This window comes from Molothrus ater, chromosome 2 (genome assembly GCF_012460135.2).
Source record: "Molothrus ater isolate BHLD 08-10-18 breed brown headed cowbird chromosome 2, BPBGC_Mater_1.1, whole genome shotgun sequence".
NCBI classification, from domain to species: Eukaryota; Metazoa; Chordata; class Aves; order Passeriformes; family Icteridae; genus Molothrus; species Molothrus ater.
In genome coordinates this window covers 115,979,744-116,001,108 of record NC_050479.2, presented here as the reverse complement: position 1 = coordinate 116,001,108, position 21,365 = coordinate 115,979,744, and the positions used below count along the sequence as shown (strand labels likewise).

Sequence of the window (21,365 nt, the reverse complement as noted above, 5' to 3'; positions counted from 1 at the left end):
CTGGAGGAGTCTGAGGGGACCCAAGTGCAGGGAGCTGGATGGCAGATGCCACCAGGAGCAGCAGCCCCAAATCCTTGCTGGGATGTCTCTGTGTCACTGGGAAGGAGCTGATTCCCCGGGGAGCCAGCACTAGCAGCCTCAACAGAAGCACCTCATTTCTTCTTATTTTTTTAACTTTTTTTTTTTTTAATTTTTCCCCTCCAAAAAGTAGGAATCCTACACTTTGCTTCTTCCCTTAGTGGAGGAGAAGCATGGAAGTGGAATCATCATTTATTAACCTCACAGTTAAAGCCCCAGATCTCTGTCTGCACTAAACCACAGAATCCTGCAGGAATGGGAGGGCATGGAGTCCACTAGCTGAGGGCTGTGTGACAAAGCCCCAGGAGCCTGGCTGAAGAGCAGGGAGGAGGCACAGTCAAAAAATCCTTCTCAGGCTCATCCAGCAGCTTTCCCCAAAGCTGGTGTGCTCCTGGTGAGCAGGAGGAAGGGTCCAGAAAGGAGGAAGCTGGGCTCTGGAGAGGAGGAAGGGTCCCTGCCTCCCATCCTGAGCTCCTTGGTGACATTGGTGCTATTTCCCACCCTCCTGTGATTTGCCTGGCACCCCCCTGAAGGTTCCATTTCTCCTTGCCTTTGATTGATGCACTGCAGAGGATCAGTGGAGCTCGCCCCATCCATCCTGGCTGTGACAGCCTCACCACCGGCAGGGCTCCTTCCTGTCCCCACCACCAGCTCTGCGGGAGCCTGCTGGGGTCAGCAGCACGGGACACAGCTCCAAGTGCCCTGCAGGGAGCAGGGAAACAGCCTGGGACCTGCGTGGGGACAGGAGCAGGGCCCCGGTGAGGGGATCTCACTCCTGCAGTCAGCCACCAAGGGGAGTGGGGACAGGCTTTGTAGGAGTGACAGGACAAGGGGCAGTGGCTTTGAACTAAAGGAGGGGAGGGCAGAATTTCTGTGATGAGGGTGGGGGAACACTGGAACAGGCTGTCCAGAGAGGTGGGATCCTGTGACCCTGTGATCCTGTGATTCTCCATCTGCTCGAGGGACCCTGACCTTGAGAATCACAGAACAGAATCACAGATTCTGCCTTGGGCTGGGAGGGTCCTTCAATATCACCTTGTCCCACCCCTGCCAAGGCCTGGGACACTGCCAGGGATCCAGGGACAGCCACAGATTCTCTGGGTAACCTGTGCAGGACCTGCCCCCCCTCCCAGGGAAGGATTCCTTCCCATATCCCAGCTAACCCTGCCCTCCAGCAGGGGTGCAGCCTTGTTCTCACCCAGGGATTGCCCTGGGATGGGGATTATCTCTCTGCCAGCCCACCAACCCGGTGCATTTTTATTTTGAGTGCAGAGAGCCAAGCCCATGCCCTGGCACGGCTGCTGTGCCTGTTCCTGTCTGCAGGGCCTGTTCCAGCAGCCCTTGGCCGTTCCTGGTGTGGTGGTGGGTGCTCCCTCTTCACATTCCCTCTCTTTGTTTGCTCGTGTTGAATTATTTCTCCTGCCCTATTCATCATTAATTTGCATGTTTGCTGCCCAATTTCTGCCTCCTTTCCCATTATTTAACCATACCCAGAGCACGAGTGGTGCCCTCTGGCTCAAGAGCTGCCTCTAAACTAAAGCTGCACGTTTGTGGGGCCACAGGAGATTCGAGGTGTGTGTGAAAGCTTCCAGCACCTCCCAGCACTGGGACCAGCACCAGCAGGGCTTTATCTTGGTCTTTATTTTGCTCCATGCAGCTGGAATGTCTCCTGGCCTCAGGAAAGGAGTGGGTGGTGCCAGCAGCGCCCCGGGGGCATGGCTAGGGCTGGCAGAGGGGTGGTGGAGGCTGCCCAGGGGATCAGGGTCACCCCTTTGGGATGCTGTTCCCGCACAGACACCCAGCTGTTTTTTAGGCACTGCTCCCTCCTGCATCCTCTGTTCCCACAGCATCTTCTGCAATGGCTCCCCTGAGGAATGAGGAATGCAGGAAACTTCGCAGCTGGGACTTCAGGGATGGACATTCCAGCTGTTAACCACAGCCCTTTTTTGTAACCCCTGTTTCCTGGAAACTGGAAAGCTGTGGCTTCCTTTGGGCTTGCCTGTCACACCAGCAGGGCCCAGAGAAAGCCTTGTGTGCCTGAACACCCTCAGGCCAGGTGAGCCCAGCCCTGGGACAGCTGGAGGTGTCACCTCCCTGCTGGAGGGGACAGTGGGCTGTGCCCCTGCTGCTCCAGGTGTGGGAGCAAGATTCAGTGTGGGACCCTTGGGATAGGAAAGGGACAGTCTCTGGTCTGTGCCTTAAAATGTTATTTTGGCTTTTGTGAGTCAGGCCCAGCTGCTGCCATCTCCTTCCTCTGGGGCTGATCCTCATGGATCTGTCCTGTCCCGGGGCTGTGGGGGCTGTACCCCATCAGGCCTGCTGGGAATTGAGTGTCCCCAGTGTTCCCAGTTTGATTACCACCAACAGTGTCTCCATTTCCCAGCATGCCATCCCCATCCTCCTGGATTCACTGTTCCTGCACTGCCCTCACCCACAGGCAATTCCCATCTCCCAGGCCACAGGTTTGGGGATATCTCATTATTGGTGCCCAGCCCGTGCTCCAGAGCACTCCTGAGTCACAAGAAACGAGAAACTGTGGGGGGCAAAGAAAGATGAGCACAGAGAGCCAAAGCTTCATTTGGAATGGACACATTCAGTGCAATTTGGACACTTTCAGTGCCCAATGTGTGATTAGGTCATGGCACTGGGACAAACAGGACACGGGGAGGGTGGAAAGGGAAGCCTTTTTTTCACAGCAGGTGTGAGAGCAGAACAATTCAATAGCAAGTTTTCCCAGGGAAAGTTATTTGTTCCTGAGCTTGCTCAGAAAGTTGCACCAGTGTGCACAGCTTGGAACCACCTCAGGTTCTGCTCTCTTCAGCAAATGCCATTGTCACTTGAAAAGTGAGAGGAGAGAGATTAGAATCCTTTATCAGGGCTGTGTGAAAGCACTTCTGTCCTTCAGCCCCCTGGAAGCACCAGATGAGGCTGGGCTGGGGCTGGGGAGCAGCTCCAGCTCTCACCACCTCCGCAGGATAAAGGATGCTCCTCCCTGGCCACAAGCACTTCAGAGCCCTCAGCAGCTAGCTCCTGCAGCTCCACTGCAAGTCCATTAAGCCCCAGAGATGAATTCCATGTTTCAGGAGTAATCATTACTCAACCTGTCTCTAAGCACAGGAGATAATTCCTGATTCACTCTGCTCTGTTTGCTTGGACCTTCGAGAGGGCACAGCTGGAGGAGATGCACTTGGCAATAAGCAGGAAACTTACTCAATTCAGCAACATGGGGAGATAATTTTGTGCCTCCAAGTGCAAGGGGTCATATCTTCCCCTCACAGGACAGGCAGAGAATTGTGGTGACTGCCAATTTAACTCAAAGGGACAATATGAGCCCAAAAATCTTCTGCTCCATTAAGAGCTGCTGCCACATCCCCTTTCTCCCAGGGCAAACTCTGCACCCCAGCCCTCCTTCCCCTGCCCCACTGTTTGGCTCTTGTAAACCCAGTATTATCCATTTCACACCATTTCTCCAATCTGCTCTGAAGGGTTTGGATTCCAGTCCAAAGCACTCATGTCCGTAAGCAGAAATTTTATTAGCTCCTGCTTCTCTCATCGTCCAAGTAATTAATTAAAATATTGATTAGTCCTAGAGACAGGACAGACCCTGGTGAGATTCTTGTAGATAAATCCTTTTGGGCAGGCAGCAAACTACCTGCAGCTCCTGGAGATGGAGCTTTCCAATTAAGCCTGGTTTTTCTCCTCTTTTTCTCTCCTCTGCATAATTCCATCTGGCTGGTAATTGGTTTATGGGAACAAGGTGGGACAGGGTCAAAATCCTTCCTTCAGTCAGGGAGGAAGCTTGCCCAGGTGGGACTGAAGGAGAAATGAAATGTTTGCTATGAGATCTGTGTGAGACAGTCCATGACACCCCCATCCCAGCTGCTGCACGTGGATAAGTCTCCTCCTCAGCATCTTTCCAGGGACCAGCGCTGGGCTGGGTCTGGATCTGCCTGATTGCTCTGTTTTCCCCTTCTGAGATCCTGGAAACCTCCAGTTTCTGGGAATTGTGGTTTTAATTGGTAGCGTTTCAGTGGTTCCTTGGCTCGTGTTTCAAGTGTTCCTCTGGGAACTTCCCAGGTTTTCCTGAACTTCAGTGTAACACCTATGGATTGTTTTCCTTCCTCTTCCCCAGCCTGGGGGCTGGATTGCACGCCCAGCTCTGCCTCAGTCCCAGCCACAGCAATTCTCTGTCTTGTGGCTGCAGACCGTGTCTCCTCAGTGGGCATTTCCTTGAGCAGATCTCAGGTTGCCACAGGCAGTGAGTTTTAGGAGAAACATCCAGTGGGTTTTGATTCATGTTTTGTTGGCCCCCTGCGAACAGCCACAGAATCCACCTGGGACCGTCCCTATCCCCTGGAAAACCAGCAGCAAAGCAGGAGAAACCTCTGGGTCTGGCTGCAGCAGTGGCCAGGAGCACTCCAGGGGGAGATCTGGCTGAGCTGAACACACTGAGGGTGATTTAAAAGCTTCAGCTTTGCTCTTTTTTCCAGGGGAATGGGAGCTGTGCCTGGCTCTAAAGCAGCTCTTGGCCCTGTAAGTGCTTTGGGTCCTTCCCCCCAGTTCTAATTCCTCCTCTTGACCCTGTGCAATTCTCAGCAGCCCTAAAGGCACCGTTCTGCCTCCAGGTCTGTGACCCCTAGTACCACAAAGTGCTGCATGAAAACATCCAGTGCTCCCGTTCCAGGAAGTCCATGAGTCCTGGCCCAGCTGGATTAGCTCCTGTTAACCCCCCCAATGCGATTCCTGGCTGGTGCCCAAGCTGTACCCTCCAGAGCTCTGTAAATTCTGTTCCAGGCTGTCTGCAGGGGACATCTCCTCCGGGAGAGCCTGGCAAACGGCACAGGGTGGATTTTGCTGCCTCTGCCCCTTCCTTTGCTTCCTTTCTCTGCAGCACTCCTACCTGCCTGCCCCTTGCTCTGCATCAAACACTGCTCCTGCTGCTCCCTCGCTGCTGCCAGCCCTTTCATATTCCCTGGGCTTTTTATGGGAGCAGCCTTTCCAAACGGCCTCTCTTTCATCCTCCCTCGCAAGCCAGTCCCTTTCAACCATGTTCTTAAAGAGCACAGGGGAGGGGATGGGGAAATGGGGGTTTGTTTCTCTTTTTAGAAACTCCAGCCCAAATGGATGGAAATCGCCAGAGTAACAAGCCTAGAGCCAGGACACAGCTTGCAGGTGCCTTGGATGGTTATCCCCAGGGATCGGTCCTCTGCTGGAGGGGTAATGAGGGAAGGAAGGATTCAGGCCGTGCCAGCCTGTGCCAGACCTTTCTGTGGTGCGATGGGAGTTTCCCAGGTGGAAAATGAACGCGCAGCCCTGAGCCCAGCCGTGAGAAGGGGCGGGCAGTGAGCCGGCCAGGCCACCCTGCAGGCCCCTGTGCAGCCACCAGGATCCCAGCCAGGCAGCAGAGGGATGAGCAGCCTGCCTGCCACCTGCAGCAGCACCACAGGCCATGGAACTCCCTGTTTGTTTGGGGAAAGGGGTCAGTTGTCCCCTTTCCCCCTCCTTTCTGTAAATGGAACCGCTGCTTTCAGTGGCATGGGGGGCTCTCAGAAAGGCTGCACAGCCCTGAGGGGCTCCAGTGGGATGGGGGAGAGAACCATGGAATGGTTTGGGTTGGAAAGGCCTTAACGCTCATCCCTGCCATGGGCAAGGACACCTCCCCCTACCCCAGGCTGCCCCAAGCCCCATCCAGCCTGGGCTTGCACACTTCCATGGGAAAGAATGGAATCATGGCAGATTCCTGGCAAGGCAGGAATCTGACACTGCAGCTCCCTGGCAAAGCAGGAATCTGACACTGCAGCTCCCCACTTCCCACGCCATTGGAGCGAATTGTGCTGCTGTTTGTTTGTTGTGGTGTGGAAAGTACCTTGGAGTTACTTGGGACTCAGCTGAGCACAGCAGGACAGTGCCTGGGAGCCAAGGCTTGTGCTCAGCCAGGAAAGAACCTTCTTCTCCAGGGATGCCACAGATTCCTGGGCTGCAAGGAGCTGGAACACCCCATCTCCTCCCTGCTCCTGCCCTAAGAACCTCATCCTGCTGCTTCAGCAACAGATGCTGCCTGGCAGGACTTTGGAAAAGAGGAGAGAGCAAAACTCTCCTGGTTTTGGCTTTCTAAAGGTCGTGGTCAGCAAATGCTACTTGTCCTTCCCTGGATGGCTGCACCTACACCCCTGCAATGTCCACGCACTCCTCTGCCTTCCAGAACTTCTCTGAAGCCAGACATCGCTTCTTGAACAGGGCTGTAAACTCTCAGCTTGGTGAACACAAGGCACTGCACAAAAATAGGAAAAAAACCCCAACCCAAACCCCTAAAAAATTCCAATCACCCTCCAGTCTGCACTGAGGTAACTGGGTCCCTCAGAATGGCTGGGCAAACAGTTTGGGGGAACAGCTAAATTCAGTCACTTCACCACAGGCCTGCTCCCTTCCCTTCTCTGCACACCCAGTCCTTCCCAGGGGATATCTGCCAGGGTGGTAGGAGGGACTGAATTTTCCCCTCTGTGTGTTTCTTTTCTGCATATTTGGGTTGAACTTACAAGTTTTGTTTTCTCTACTAAATTCCATCCTGGAGCCAAAGATGACAAAGCTCCCCAGTGGCTGTGGCTGGGTAACACAATTCACTCCTGGGTGGGAAGGAGCCCCAGGATGGGAAGAATGCAGGAAACAGAGGCAGCTGAACCAAAATAGGGCCAGGCTGGACTTCCACCCCATAATTACAGACAGAACCCCCTTCAGGGAGCCCAGGGCTGCCTGGAGCTGGGCTCAGATGGTTTAGCCACAAGCTCTACCCAGTCTGGAGAGGGCTCCAACCTCGTCCTCTGATCCTGGGGAAAGTTCTGCCCTTCTCAAACTGCAAAACCAGGAATGCACCTAAACTCCCATGTGCTTCAAGCACTGACCATCAGAAAGTAAGTGCTGATAACACAGAAAATGAGAATTATGAACATCAGTCACAGAGATCTGCGGGTTCAGTACAAAACCATTTCTTAAAAATGATTTATTTAAAAAAAACACTCCACAAAACCCTTCATGTTTATGGTTTCTGCTCAGTGCTGGCACCACTGAGACGGTCAGCAGGAAAAACTGCTTAGCAGGACACAAACCCAGGAGGCTGCAGAGTCCACGGGCTAAAGAGTGAGGACTAATCCATGTGAAGGAGCAACCTGCACCCCAAGGAGGAGAACAACCTGTGGATGGATCCATGCAGTGCAGGCAGAGTCCATCCCAGCTGGGAGAGCAGGAATCAAGCCCTGGGTCCATCACTCCAAGCATCCACCCTGCACAGCTTGGCTGTGGGCTGATTCACCTCCCCAGGACAGACCAAAATCCACATTTCGCTGTCACACTTTGGATTCCGGGCTCTTTGAGGACTTTCCCGCCAGTTTCTCCTTCTCTGGCTCTGCCTTTGCCTCCTCTGCCTGGCTGGCTTCCCTCTCCTGCTTCCTGAGGATCAGATACACGGCCACAAAGCACAGGAATGCGCCCACCTCGAAGAAGAACTGCAGCCCCAGGTACCTGTGGGTGCAGAAACAGCAGGGTCAGGGCAGTGGGGATGTTCCAGAGAGCTCCAAGGAGCACCCCTGGGACTCTGGGGAGGCTGTTCCAGGCACGGCCTCTGCCCCAGAGCAGGGAGCTGTCCTGGAGTCACCCTCCGTGGCCCAGGGGCAGGGGAGCGTCCCTGGGTGTTCCCGGTGCTTGGCACAGGGTTTATCCCGCTGTCCCTGTGTCCCTACCTGTGCCTGAAGAGGGTATTGTTGTAGTATCTGCAGGCTGCCCTGCGCTCGCACCGCCTCTCCCACAGCACGCAGCTGGTGTCGATGGCGCTGCCGTACAGCACCGGGCCCGGCATCCACGCTGCAACAGCCACGGCGTCAGCCAGCCCGCCCTGCCCTCAGACACCCCAGAACAGGTACCGGGGGCATAGACACCCCAGAACAGGCCCCGGGGGCACAGACACCCCAGAACAGGCCCCGGGGGCACAGACATCCCGAAAACAGGCCCTAGGGGCCACAGCCTAAACCATGGACCCATGGCCACCCTGGACACAGGCCTCAGGGGCCACAGGCCGAACCACAGCCGCAGGGGCCACAGACACCCCCAAAACAGGTACCAGGGGGCACAGACACCCCAAAACAGATACCAGGGGGCACAGACACCCCAAAACAGGCACTAGGGGCACAGACACCCCTGAAAACAGGCCCTGGGGGCCACAGCCCACACCATGGACCCGAGGGCCACAGCTACCCCGGAAACAGGCCTCAGGGGCCACAGCCATCCTGAAAACAGGCCCTGGGCACCACAGCTCAAATCAGGGACCCAGGGGCCAAGTGCCATCCCAAAACCAGAGCCTCAGGAGCTAGAGCCACCCCAAAAACAGACTCCAGGGGCCACAGCCCGAACTTGGGCCCGAGGCCCACAGCCACTCCGGAAACAGCCCTCAGGGGCCACAGGCCGAACCACAGCCTCAGGGACTACCGCCACCCCAAAACCAGGCCTCAGGGGCTACAGCCACCCCAAAACCAGGCCTCAGGGGTTATAACCACCCTGAAAATAAGCCCCAGGGGCCACAGGCTGAACCACAGCTGCGGAGGCCACAGCCACCCCGAAAACAGGCCTCAGGGGCCACAGCCACCCTGAAAAGAGGCTCCAGGGGCCACAGGCTGAACCACAGCCACGGGGGTCACAGCCACTCCAAAAACAGGTCCCAGAGGCCACGAACACCCCCAAAAATACGGCCCCAGGGGGCTACAGCCTGAACCATGGCCCCAGGGGCCACAGCCACCCCAAAAACATGGACCTGGGGCCCATAGCCTGAAAACCATGGCCCCAGGGCCCACGGCCATCCCAAAAACAGGCCTCAGGGGCAACAACCCAAACCATGTCCCCAGGGGCCACAGCCACCCCAAAAACATGGCCCCAGGGACTGGGGATGGAGCCCTTGGAGCTGTCTTGTCTCATCCCCTCCACGTGCCCCCAGACCCTGCAGGGCAGCAGCCTTCCCAGCCCTTGGAAAGCCCTCTCCAAGAGCTGCCATTATTTTCCAGGAGGGTATTTTAACACATTTCAATTTACCTAAAACTCTCAGCAGCATGAACTGTATGCCAACGGCAAATGATTTGTCTTCAGGCTGGATGCTCCTGAAAAACAAAATGGAACAAAATGCCCTCTGGCAATCCCTCCAGGATGGATGCTTCCCTCCCTGGCACAGCACCTTGCCCACACACTCGTCCTTCAACCCAGCCTCCAAGGATCCCAGGGAGTTCCCATTCCCATCACCCAAGCTGATGAGGGTTCATTCATTAAGGCTGAACACTGCCCATGGCCTTTTCCTGGCCTGAAAATCCTGCCAGGACCAGGAAGCTGAATCATTTACAGACTAACACAGAGATTCCCCCATGGCTTTCCCCTCTGCCTCAGCTTTACCCATGCTGGGCTCCAGCTCCACCAGCCTGGGCTCCCATCTTGGCTGGCTCCATCCTGCTGCCACCTGCAATCTAGGGCTGGTTTAACTCCCAGGCAGGGCTGGTTTAGCCCCCATTCAGGTCTGGTTTAGCCCCCATTCAGGTCTGGTTTAGCCCCATCCAGGTCTGGTTTAGCCCCCATCCAGGGCTGGTTTAGCCCCCAGTCCCGCAGGTGGCGAAATCCATCCCCCTGCCTCACAGACCCGCTCTGGACGCCCTCTCTGTCTGGCCAGGAGGTGCCCAAGCCGTGCCCACCTGAGGATGAGCATGAAGGAGGGCGTGTGGGAGGTGCTGGCCAGGATGCCAGCCAGGCAGGAGAGCACCACGAAGGGCACGAAGAGGTGGGAGCAGCTGGTGCCGCAGGGGCCCGGCCTGGCGGCGCCCGCTGCCCCGAAGCAGCTGCAGCCAGTGTAGTTCTGCAAAGAGGAGACAGACCACATCCACAGGCTGCTTCCAGAGGTGGAAGGGAACGCTGCCAGCTGACAGAGCCAAGGAGAGCAGGTAAGGTTTGTCTGAGAGTAATTAGCAGGAATTAGCACTCAGTACTTCGGGGAGAGCTCAGAGACACGTCCAGGGCTCCAGCAGAGCTGGAGAGGGACTGGGGATGAGGGACAGGACACAGGGAATGGCTTTGCAGAGGGCAGGGATAAATGGGATTTTGGGAAGGAATTCCTGGCTGTGCCACCTGTGCCAGGTGTTGTCCTGCTGCCAGACCCTTCACCCCGGGCAGAGCTGCAGCCACAGCTCAGGGAGTGTTAAATCAAACATGTGTAACCTCACCTTTGAGAGAGGCTCATAAATATCTACCACAGCCTTATAGCAAAGGAAAGATGCCTTGGGGTGATGGATGAGGAGTTTCTCCATTTCTCTATTTTTTAGTCACAATTATCTCTTTTTTATCTGTTTTAAACAAGAAAACTCTGGGTTGTTTCTTTTGTTTTAAAGAGACCTTTAAATAAAATGAGTACAATCTTTTGGTTGTTAGGGGGTTGCAGTTGCAGAAGAGTGATCCCAGAGGCAGGGGCAGCTCAGGGCTCTCCCAAAACCTCATTCCTACATCCAAGCTTGCATGGTTCCCTCTGGGAGGGCTGCAGCAAAGCTGGGCACACAATTGCAGGGTTTTCTGCAGGCTGGGAGGGTTCCTGGAAAACCTGGGACAGGGAAAGCAGCAGGCAGTGGGTGCCACAGGTCCCTGTACTGCTGAAAATGGTAAGAAAAGTGTCACATTTCTAAGAAAGCAAGGGCTGGAAGAGAGAGGCGTTGTCTGAGGAGGAAAAAAAGCTGTTGGAAAGGATCTGCTGTACAAAAGGCAGGCGTGGGGGTGCAGGAAAGCACATTTGGGACTGAGCTCTGGCAGAAAGCACAACTGTTATCAAAATGAAGCGCCGTTAATTAACAAAATGCTGCTGCAAACCGCCCAGACAGCTCCCTGCTGCCATCACACCCTGTGCCAAGAGTGCAGGGAAAGCCACTTGATCTTCAGGTCGGGCTTTGAGTGGCAGAAGTTTCCTCAGGTGGGTCTGCTGAGCTGCATTGCCAGCAGAACAACCCACAGCAGAGGAAAGCAGGAGGGAGCAAAGCCCTGCACGGTGACCCTGCTCTCCCCTGTCCCACAGACACTCAGGGCAGGCCCGGTGGGGCCGGCAGGGCCAGCTGTGGCCAGCTGTGACTCACCAGGACGGAGCCATCGGGGTGCAGGGCCACGCTGCTGCAGCCAGCAGAGCAGGGGGACGTGTACTCCACGCCGTCGGAGCCGCACACGGGGTTGAAGCCGCGCTCGGGGCAGCGGCACCGCACGTTGCACGCCATGGCGTGGTGGCCAGAGCCAGAGCTGGGGCCAGGAAAGGGTTAATGTGGGCATGGGGCATCACCCACGTGCATCTCACAGAGAAAACCCACTGTGTGTGTGCTGGGATCAGCAAAACCCACCTGACTGCACAAGGAACCCTTCCCCACGGGAATCCCAGCATCACCCAAACCTCTGCTCTGCCTGTCAAAGCATCCCCACCACAGCTGGGCACCAGGGCCACCCACTGCCCTCATTCTTGGTCCCAAACCCGGCCTTTGGGGTTCTTGCAACACTGTGGGAGGGAGGGAGGTTCCCCCTGAGGGCCCGGACCACAGGACACTAACCAGGGAATTCAGAGACCTGGATCCAGCCTCCAGGGCACACAAAAAGCTCCTGCCCACATTTAGCTGCCACAGCTTAGATGGTGTGATCCCAGAGCTGGCCCCTGCCTGAATTATTCATCCACCACTCTTTCCAAGATGAAATCTTGTGCTGTTTGTGCCAAAAACGTGTTTACCTCGGGTTCCACGCTTGCTCCTCGGTAGGAAATCTCACTGGTGGAACCCTTACAACCCTTGCTCCTAAAAACCTCGTGTTAAAAAGGTTTTAGCCCCCAGGAGATAAAGCTGAAATGACTCCACCATGTGTGGGATAAGTCACGAAGGCGAGCAGTACATTTTCTGCCCTAAACCTGAGGACACAGAGGACTCAGATTTTCTTAGTTTACCTTCACTAGCTGCTTCTCCTGAGGGAGAACAAACCCATTTCTGGGCATTCTGCCTGGCTCCCACTCCCAGGAATGTGCCTGTGGCTGGGGTGTGCCCAGCCCAGGAGCTGAGGTACCTGTCCCAGTGGGTGACACCGGCCACCTTCTGCGTGGGGCAGCCCAGGAAGAGCAGGGGAAAGGCGGTGAGCAGGCAGAGCAGCATGCCCAGCACACACAGGGCACTGCACTGCCTCAGGGACATCTGGAACCGCTTCAGGATGGCGCCGCCCACCACGATCCCCACCATGGCCCCGGGGATGTTCACAGCACCTGGGAAAAGGCAGGCATGCAATCAGGGGACCTTCAGCACCACCCAGTCCCATCCCTTTCCACCATCCCAGGCTGCTCCAAGCCCATCCAACCTGTTCTTGGGTACTTCCAGGGATGCAGGGGGCAGCCACAGCTTCTCTGTCTCCCCACTGTCCCAGGGAGCAATTCCCTCCTAACACCCAATCTAAAGCCATTCCTCCTTAGTCCTATCCCTGTACCTTGTTTTCCATCTCTGGCCTGTGCCAGTCCCTTCTCACAAAGGGAAGGCCCAGAGGATTTGCTGTTGGGTTGCTATTTTTCAGCACAGGTGGTTCAGAAGGGACCAAGGTTTTTGCAGGGATTGGTGGAGTAATGCTACCAAAAAGCTGCTTTTCAAAAGGATCCCACAGCAAACTGGCTGCCTCATGGATCCATGGGTGGAAGATGTCAGGAGCAGGGGAAAGCTGGGCCTCACCCAGCAAAATGTGATTTTTTAGTGTTGACAGGAAGAAACACCAAGTCAGCCTGGGGAGGATGTTTAATTTCTGTGCAGAGCGGGATTGTGCCCATTTCTGAGGTCACCCTTGTAAAACCCCATTTCCATAAAACCCCCCATTTTTGGGGGGAGACCAAAGTTCAGCTAGAGACATGCAAAGTGTTTAATTCAGCTAAGAATGCACAGGGAGGTTGCTTTCAGCCCCTCAATGCCCACGCAAGGAAGGAATTTCCAGCTACAGAAAGCTTTTTGATCTGAAAGGAAAAGGCCAAGCGAGACTCAGTGGTGGGAACAAAGGGTAGATCAATTCATCCACGGAGCACGGTGCTGACCTGAATGCAGAGGGTAAATCCAGGCTGGGAACAGCTCAGCTGGGCACCTCAGGGCGGGACAGCACTGCTTCAGCATTTAACCTTCCTGCTGCATTCAGCCCTGGCTCTGCCAGCCTGTTCTGCTCATTTTATTCTGATTTATCTGTCCCAGACCTCAGAGGCCTCGTTCCCTGAGGTGCTGTCTGCTCAATAACGTGTTTTAAACACTTCTCTGGCAGGATCTGTGAACTCTCTGAGAGGGAGGCTTTACTCTAGAGGAACCCTTCCCAATTTCTAGATGGCTTTTTAAGGACTCAAAAGCTCAGCAGCACTTACCAATGATCATGTTGGCCAGGGAGGCTGTGAGGGAGAACTGCCTCTCCAGGAACTTGCCCATGAAGGTTGCTAAGCCAGCCACCATGGCAGAGATGTTGACCTGAGCCAGCACCACCAGCAGGTACACGGGGTGCCTCAGGTTCCTCAGCAGCACCACGGGGAAACCTGAAAGGACAAGGGAGCAAAATTCTGATCAGGGAGCCGCAGAAGAGTTGGGGTTGGAAGGCAGTGCAAAGCTCATCTCGTTCCACCCCTTTCCCTGCAGCCTTCTGGCAGAGCTGCTGCTAAAACAAACACAAAAGTAGATGGAAAGTCATTACAAGTTAATTTATTTGTTTGCTGTGGTTGCAATTTCAGTGTCCTTTCAGTTTCAATGAAAAAATGAAACAGAGAAAAGTGCAATTTTTTATATTGCGGCCAAGGAACACTCCAGCAAACTGCCCTGAACCCTTGAGGAGAGGTGTGCAGCCTGCTCAGCACATGGGGTGCCCCGTGCTGCCAGCTGGGAGCTGCCACTGTCCCTGCTGGAGTGATGTCCCCTTCCTGCGCACCCCGGAGCCACCTTCTGCTCCTGCTGCTGCTCCCCCAGTGCCTCCCCCTGCTCGGGCTGGCAGCAAAGGGCAACTTCCAAACAAACTGCTGGTGAGTCTCCCAGATGAGGGCCAGGGCAGCCAATATGCTGGAGCAGAGATAAGGAATTAACAGCGAGGATTAATGCAGAGGACTGCCATCAATTAATGGTGTTAATTCTCAGCAGCTGACAAACAAGAGGGACAATCTTTCTATCTGCTCCAGCACAGCGGTGCTGGGGACATCTCCCCGGGGGCTTGTCTGGGAGCTGGCCCCAGGTGGGGACGGATTTTGGCTGTCCGAAATCTTCTGTGAAGAGCAAAAGGCCTCTCTGAGGGTGCAGTGGGGTCCCCCACGTCCCCAACTCCCCTTCATGGCACCACGGCCCTTCCAGCTCAGCACTTGGCCCTCAGGTCACGCAAGCAGCCAAAAATGGTAGGGAGCTGCAAAAGCAGGTCCTTGGAGGGGCCCAGGCATACACAGCACGGACAAGGACCCTGGAATGCTGACCCTCTGCAGGCTGGCAGTCAGCAGAGAGGGAAGGAGCTGCATTACACCACTGTCGACCCACAGGGGGAGATGGTTTTGCTCTCAAGAGCCACTACAGGTCCTGATTTTTGAAGAGTATTCCCCGAATTTCTCTGCCATGTTGCAGATAGGAAACCTCAGCTTGCTGGCTGAAAAATCTCCTGAGAGCCAATCCAGCCTTTTGTGGGGATCCTCCACCAAAAAGTCCTTTTTCCTGGAGGTCTCTGGTCTTTTAAATCAAACCGCACACCCCAAATCAGAGGTGAAAAGCTGAGCATGTCCCCACTTCATGGTGGGAGCAGCAAGATTTCCATCCTCTGCAACGCCTAATTGGATCCTCCTTGCAGCTCCAGAGAAGCAGCTGGGCAGAAAGGAAAAGCAGTGGAAACTTTAAAATAATAAACAAAAAACATCCTTGAAACTGCCTTTGGGGACCATAAGAGAAACAAACGAGTCACGAGTGCAGCGCTCCAATTGCTTTGAAGATCACCTTTAATGGGCTAATTCCCAGTATGTGCAGCAGAGTCTGCACATCCTCCCAGGTGTTTCCAACAGAAGCCTGGAAATTAGCAATGGAAATGACTTCAGGCAAGCTAAATCCTACTTTTCCCATTACTGCAGGAAGACCTGATGCCTGCAGCAGGAGGAATTTGGGAGGAGTTAGTGAGTGTGAGGAGCAGGGTGCAAGCTGGTGTCACACAGAGTGTCTGTGCCAGAGCCAAGATCAGTGCCCAGCTCTCAGTCCAGACAGAGCTCCATGCTGGGCTGAGTGTCCCCAGAGCCTGGCCTGACCCTTACCCTGCACACAGCCCCATCCTGGTGCTGGCTGCTGCTGCTGGGCTGGCAAAGCCCTCCCTGCCCAGACAGAGCCTCCAGAGCTCTGCACCTGCCCCTCACAGCCTGCCCCGGGAGGCTCAGGGGCTCCCAGGAGGGATGAACAGGCTCCAGCCCACCCTTGCTCTGCTTGCAGGAGTGATTTTGCCCTCTGGGTATGCCCAAAACAACAGAACACAGGGCAAAAGGGTTTCCTCCTCCACAGTCATGGAATGGTTTGGGTTGGGAGGGACCTTACAGCCCCCCCAGTGCCACCCCTGCCATGGCAGGGACACCTTCCACTGCCCCAGGGTGCTCCCAGCCCCATCCAGCCTGGCCTGGGGCACTGCCAAGGAGATTCAGGCTGGAGAATCTCATCTCCAAATGCTGCTCTCATAAATTATCATGCTGAAAATAATAGTAAAAAGAGAAACAGAGAGAGGAAACAAAGCCAGCAGGAGAGTGGTGAATTGGGAAGGAAATTCTCTTTCCAGTGACTTGCAGATGAGCCAGTCCTGAAGTCTTTGGGCTTCACCCAAATTGTCCCAGGTAACCATCACACACTACCTGCCACCCCTTCCTGGCTCCAAAAGAGTTTTGTATTAGAGATTTCAGCCAGGCTGCTCTCCTGACATAAACCAGACGCTTCATTTATTTCAGAACTGGGCTTTGGGGGATAAATCCTGAGAAATAATGGATTTATTAGCACAGCCCTGACACAGCAACGCTGATTCCAGCCCCGCACCAAAGCTGCAGCCGGGAGCGGGGAGCTCATTTTGATTCGTGTTTGGGAGGCACAGAGCAGAGGGCTGGTGTGAAAATCCCATCTGAGCACCATCAATCTGTTCCCACGCAGCCTCTCCCAGCACACAGGTTTCCAAATGACAGTGCCACAAGGTCGGGGGGGGAAGGAGCCCCCGAGTGCCTCCTCTAATTGAGCGTTAGGCTGACAGCAAACGCTGCCACCAGCGGGAGGAAAGCTGCCCACGCCTGCCTGGCTGTGCCTGCCCTGCACTGCCCTTCAGAACACGGAGAATGTGCAAGAAATTGACGAGATAATAGCTGGGAAATATGGAGGAAGCTGACACGGAGAGACTTCAGAGGGTCACTTTTCTTAAGTAGCTGCCAAAGTGCAGAGGTTTTAAAAAACCCAAACATCCCAAGCATTAGCAGATGCCTCCACAGACTGAAGCCCAGCTGATCCCCTTCAGCATAAAGAGCCCACTCATTTCCAAACAATTTAATTGCACTGGATTCATCTCCCTCTGGGTTTTAACTGCCCAGACCCTGGCCCCAGGCAGGGCTGGCCACTCTCAGTGGGACAGGAGGTCAGCCTGCCTTGGACAGCATCTCCAGCCTTGCAGGAGGGAGTCTGATGAGGCTTTCTGGGGAGGAGAAGTTGCCAGTGCTGCTGTGGGACCGATTCCTGGTTCCATGGCCTGAGGGCTGAGCAAGAGCAGCCCCCAAACCCCTGTGACTGAAGGGGTCTGTCCCTTCCCATGGCTCTGCTCCAGCCCCACAGCTAGCACCCCTCCTTCCTGCCTGCATTTGGGCTCTGGTGAGACTTTGGCCTCTGATTCCCACTGCCCACATGGGCCATGGATCACAGAGTCACAGAAGGATTTGGGTTGGAAGGAACCTTAAAGCCCATCCCATTCCACCCCCTGCCATGGCAGGGACACCTTCTACTGTGCCAGGCTGCTCCAAGCCCTGTCCAGCCTGGCCTGGGGCACTGCCAGGGAAGGAATGTGACACTCAGAGTGACCAAGGCCAGGAGCTTTGGTTGGCAGGAGGTGCAGCAGGGTGCTGTGAGCAGGGAGCAGAGGGCTCAGACCCAGCCCTGAGCCTAAGGTGCATCTCAAGGGCTGATCCAGGAGCTGTGCTGAGCCCAGGGGGAGCATGCCTGCTCCCTGGCAGCACTGCAGCCCTGGCATGGCCCAGCCTGGCCGTGGGAGCTGCTGTCTGGGCAGGGGCGCTGGCTCACTTACGTCTGATGAACTCCATCAGGGAGAGGCTCTCCGTGTGCTGGGACCTCGGCCTGAGCTGGCTCAGCACGTCCTCCCTCTTCTTGCTGCCTCTGTCCTTCCCTCTCACCACCTGGGGACACACCAGACAGAGGCTGTCACTGCATGCATCATGCCCCAGCTTCCCCTGCCCTGGCCTTTCTCTCCCAGACCCTGACACACAGCAGCCCAGGATGGCCGTCCCTGTCGTGTCCAGCTGTGCTCCCTGCCCACACCTCCAGGTTTCCAGTGGGGCTGACAGCATCCAGACACACTCCCGTGCTGCAGAGGAGCTTTCCCACCTTTCTGACAGTGGTGGAGCACACTCCACCAATATCAAGCTGTGCCACTCCCCAGACACAGCGCGCCGTGTGCTCAGCTCGCACAGACTCAGGAGGGGCCAGCCTTTGCAGGGAAAGGAGGTGCCAAACTCACTCAGGAGGTGCCAACCTTTGCTGGATACCCTTAGGGGGATGGTTTTGTGCCCCAGAGCTTGTTCTAGCCCTGTGCGAGAGCACAAGGGACACAGCTGGCTTCCCACCAGCACAGCTTGGGATGGAGGGTGAGCCCAGTCTCTGTGCTCCCTCACAAGCTGCTGGGCAGGAAAGAGGCAGCAATTGTAGGAGGGAAATGTATCCAGCCCAGGAGGGGGTCTGGGATGCAGGCAGGATGTTGGTGACCTCCTAAGGCAAGAGGCTGCCCAGGGCAGCGTGGGGTCCCCAGCCCTGGAGGGCTCGGAGAGGGAAGGTGCATGGCAGCCTCCCTCGGGGCGTGCACACCCCAGGGCACAGGAAGGCCAAGGAGCATTGCTGGGATGTGTTCTGATCCCCTGCAGGAGCTGCAGGGGAGCCCCAGGAGCAGGCTGGGATGCCACTGGAGCCGCTGGCACTGCCTGCAGATGTGCTGCTGTGCCTGGCAGGGCTCAGGGCAGCGTGCTTTTGCAGGGCAAGGCACAGAGTGTTTGCAGCTCTGCCACCCCATCAGCTCAGCAGCCCTGACCCGAGCTGGGCAAATGAGTTCATCCAGCAGCAATTAGAGAGCTGTAATGGACATGAGGGAACAGCAGCTCTTGGGCTGAAACCCCTCCTCTGCTCTGAGATGAGAGTGCTCATTAAACAGCAGCGAGGTCACAGTGTCTGTGCTGTGGCTGCCACCTGCCCTTTTTGAGGGCAGAGGCAACGAACTCCTTTCCTGTTTTGAATTGCTGGAGCTCAGGCTTTCATACATTTTTCAAATGCAAAGATAAAACCCCTTTCACTTTCCAACTGCCTTACAGGGGCTCTTCTCTGCTCTTAAACTGCAGTGTTTTCCAAAAATACATTCAAGCTGCTCCTGCCCGTGGCTTCCTCAGCTTCCAGCTGTTTGTACTTCTGAGAGTCAACAGCCTGCACGTCCAGACAAAACCCCAGCTCCCCCCAGCTCCCCCAGCCTGGGATGTCCCTGTGTGTGACCCTTGCAGGCCATGTTTCCCTGGCTCAGCTGTGTGCACATGGAGCAAAGCCCTCACAGAGGGGGGGGGAAGCTCCTCTCCCTGTGCTGCCTTGGCCCTGGCTTGGTGTTTGGCTGTCTGAAAGGATCAGGAAATACATTCCTGTGGGCTGAAGGAAAGCAGGGACAGAGGGAAAAGCAGGAATCCAGCCTGCTTGCTGTGGATGATGCTGGAAAGGTGCTGCTGCACCATCGGAGATGCCCAAGCCCTGAGGAGGACGCTGTGCCTCTGCCACGGGGGATTTTGGCATTCTCACAGCAGAAATCTGTCAGGCTGGAGCTGGAAGGTGCAGTAACACGAGCTGGCTGCTCAGCCCTGCCCCAGCATCTTGCCAAGGAGAAACAAACTCAGCTTGCAAAATGCCCCCACACTTGGATTCCCCTGGATGAATCCTTAAAGGACTCAGCTCCTTGCTGCCACTCGCTGCATCTCACGGTTTTGCAATCAGATTTTATCTGCATTTTTATCTGCCTCTGGACCCCTGATGTGTCCAGGTTGGACACTGGGGCTTGGGGCACCCTGGGACAGTGGGAGGTGTCCCTGCCCATGGCAGGGGTGGCTTTAGGGTCCCTGTAACCCAACCCCACTGTGATTCCATGAGTCCACTGGCATCACTGCCACCCTCAGGGGGCTGGAGGAGGCAGACAGGCTTTTTGGGGAAGGAGAATGAAGCTGCCTCACACTCTGCATCAGGAAGAGCATCCCCAGCCTGACCTTGGCCTGGGGAAATCCCCATCTCCCTGCACAGACAGGAATAAATCCGGGCGTGGCTGAGCAGGGCTCTGCAGGAGAGGAAAATGAAAGCAGCTCTCCCTGGCAGCTCCTGCTCTCCCCACCTGCTCCTGCACCTGTGAGAAGGGCAGCCAGAGGTGCCAGCAGGCTGGCTAGATCCAAATACACCCCTGGAAACAGGGATAAATGACCTGCTCTGTGACAGAGAGGTTCTCTTTGTTTAATTTGAGGTTTCTGCAGAGTTTCCCTCTGGCTGTGAAGAGAACCTGGCACTCCCAGCTCACTGAAAAGTAAGGTCACAGAAGTTATTTTCATATTAGACAAACAAAGTGCAAAGCCTCACGGCTTGGGAAAGAGTTATTTTCCTTTTGACAAGGTCAGGCTCCCTACAAACACCTCATTATGCCTCTTGCAGCAGGTGTGGGTCCCTCCAGGGACCCTATTTCCAGGAGTGTTAAAATAACCAGCTGAGGGGCACCTTGCTCCCACCACAAGGGAGGTTTATTTTCAGCTGCTGTTTGTGCCTGCCTTTAAAGCTCCCTGGGGAAAGTCCAGCTGTAGAGAGCAGGATTCCTGTAGCCTGTCCTGCCACTTGGCCCTCTTTGTTCCTCAGACCGTGCCCTGTGCTGTGGCTCTCCCTGGATCCCTGGAAGTGCCTGTTTTGTCTCTGAGAGCAGCTTTGCCCCTTTCAGTCCCTTGCTGTGTCACCCTCAGAGCTGCAGGACAGGCAGAGCCTGTGTGGCAGGAATATTGGAATACTGTGACAGCACTGCTGCCTGCCTTGGGATGCAGCAACACCAGCAGATTGGCAAAGCACGAGCTAAACTATGGCCACACAGCAACTGGAGAGTGCTGGGAGCTCCTCACAGGAACAGGACACAACCCCAAGGAATGGTCTGGGCCCATGGAGGCAGGATCAAACTGGAATTACTGGGGGAAAAAGCTGTTCTTGACTGAAAACACTTGGTCCAGTATAAGAGCCTCATCCTCTCATCCCCTTCCTGATCTCATGACAGCCTCATGGCTTTGCCATGATCAGCCCTCAGGAGGATTATTCAGGATACTTTGGTGCTAGAAACCCACTGACAAGCAGCAAAGCAGAGAAATAAAAATGTTCTGGGTTTGGAGCGACTAATTTAGGAGAAAAAGATCAAACGAGCAGCCCCACGTGGTCATTAATGTTAACACGAGCCATTCCAGGGACTTCAAAGAAAGAATTCATCAGGAAAAGGTGAGGCTGCAGCAGTGGAATGAAACACGCAGATGTGTCTTGGCTGGTGGGAGGAGGCAGCTCAGTCTCCAGAGGCACAGAGGGGTGGCTGATACCCAGCGTTTGCTGCACAGTGATGCCCACTGAGGAGAGTGGGCACAAGCGGGACCCCACCTCAGCTGCAGAGCTGTGCTTTTCCAGGCTGTGCCTGAAGGGGTGTGCTGTGGGCAGGACAGCGCACACACACACAGGAAAACATCCATTTCCAGCACATCTTGGAATGTGAGCTCCTGCAGCTCACAGGTGTTACCCAGAACAGCACGTGGTAAACTCTCTGCGGAGGTTTTTATTTGAATTTTTTTAGGCAGAACCCCTTGCTGGCGCTGATACCCCCATGGGACAGGCGTGGCTGGCCCCAGTGCCTCCCCTTCTGCAAGGAGGGCAGAATTTGGTTATTTACTGTATTTTCCTATTATTATTTTTAACCACCAGCAGATTCCAAGAGCTTTCTGAGGGAGATGCAAAAATGGGGAG

At 55.3% G+C, this 21,365-nt stretch overlaps 1 protein-coding gene across 1 annotated transcript in view; it reads right to left on the bottom strand.

Moving 5' to 3' along the window:
• Window positions 1–7,045: 7,045 nt before the first annotated feature.
• The window catches only part of SLCO2B1 (solute carrier organic anion transporter family member 2B1), a 30,371-nt gene continuing 16,051 nt past the window's right edge, over window positions 7,046–21,365 (bottom strand). Inside the window, exons 8-15 of the mRNA XM_036404213.2 lie at window positions 17,386–17,494; window positions 13,487–13,651; window positions 12,172–12,364; window positions 11,214–11,370; window positions 9,795–9,955; window positions 9,151–9,215; window positions 7,812–7,932; window positions 7,046–7,593 (exon numbers count right to left, since the gene is read on the bottom strand). Coding sequence (XP_036260106.1) covers window positions 7,419–7,593; window positions 7,812–7,932; window positions 9,151–9,215; window positions 9,795–9,955; window positions 11,214–11,370; window positions 12,172–12,364; window positions 13,487–13,651; window positions 17,386–17,494 — 1,146 coding nt within the window. The 3' untranslated portion in view covers window positions 7,046–7,418. The remainder of the gene's footprint in view (window positions 7,594–7,811; window positions 7,933–9,150; window positions 9,216–9,794; window positions 9,956–11,213; window positions 11,371–12,171; window positions 12,365–13,486; window positions 13,652–17,385; window positions 17,495–21,365) is intronic.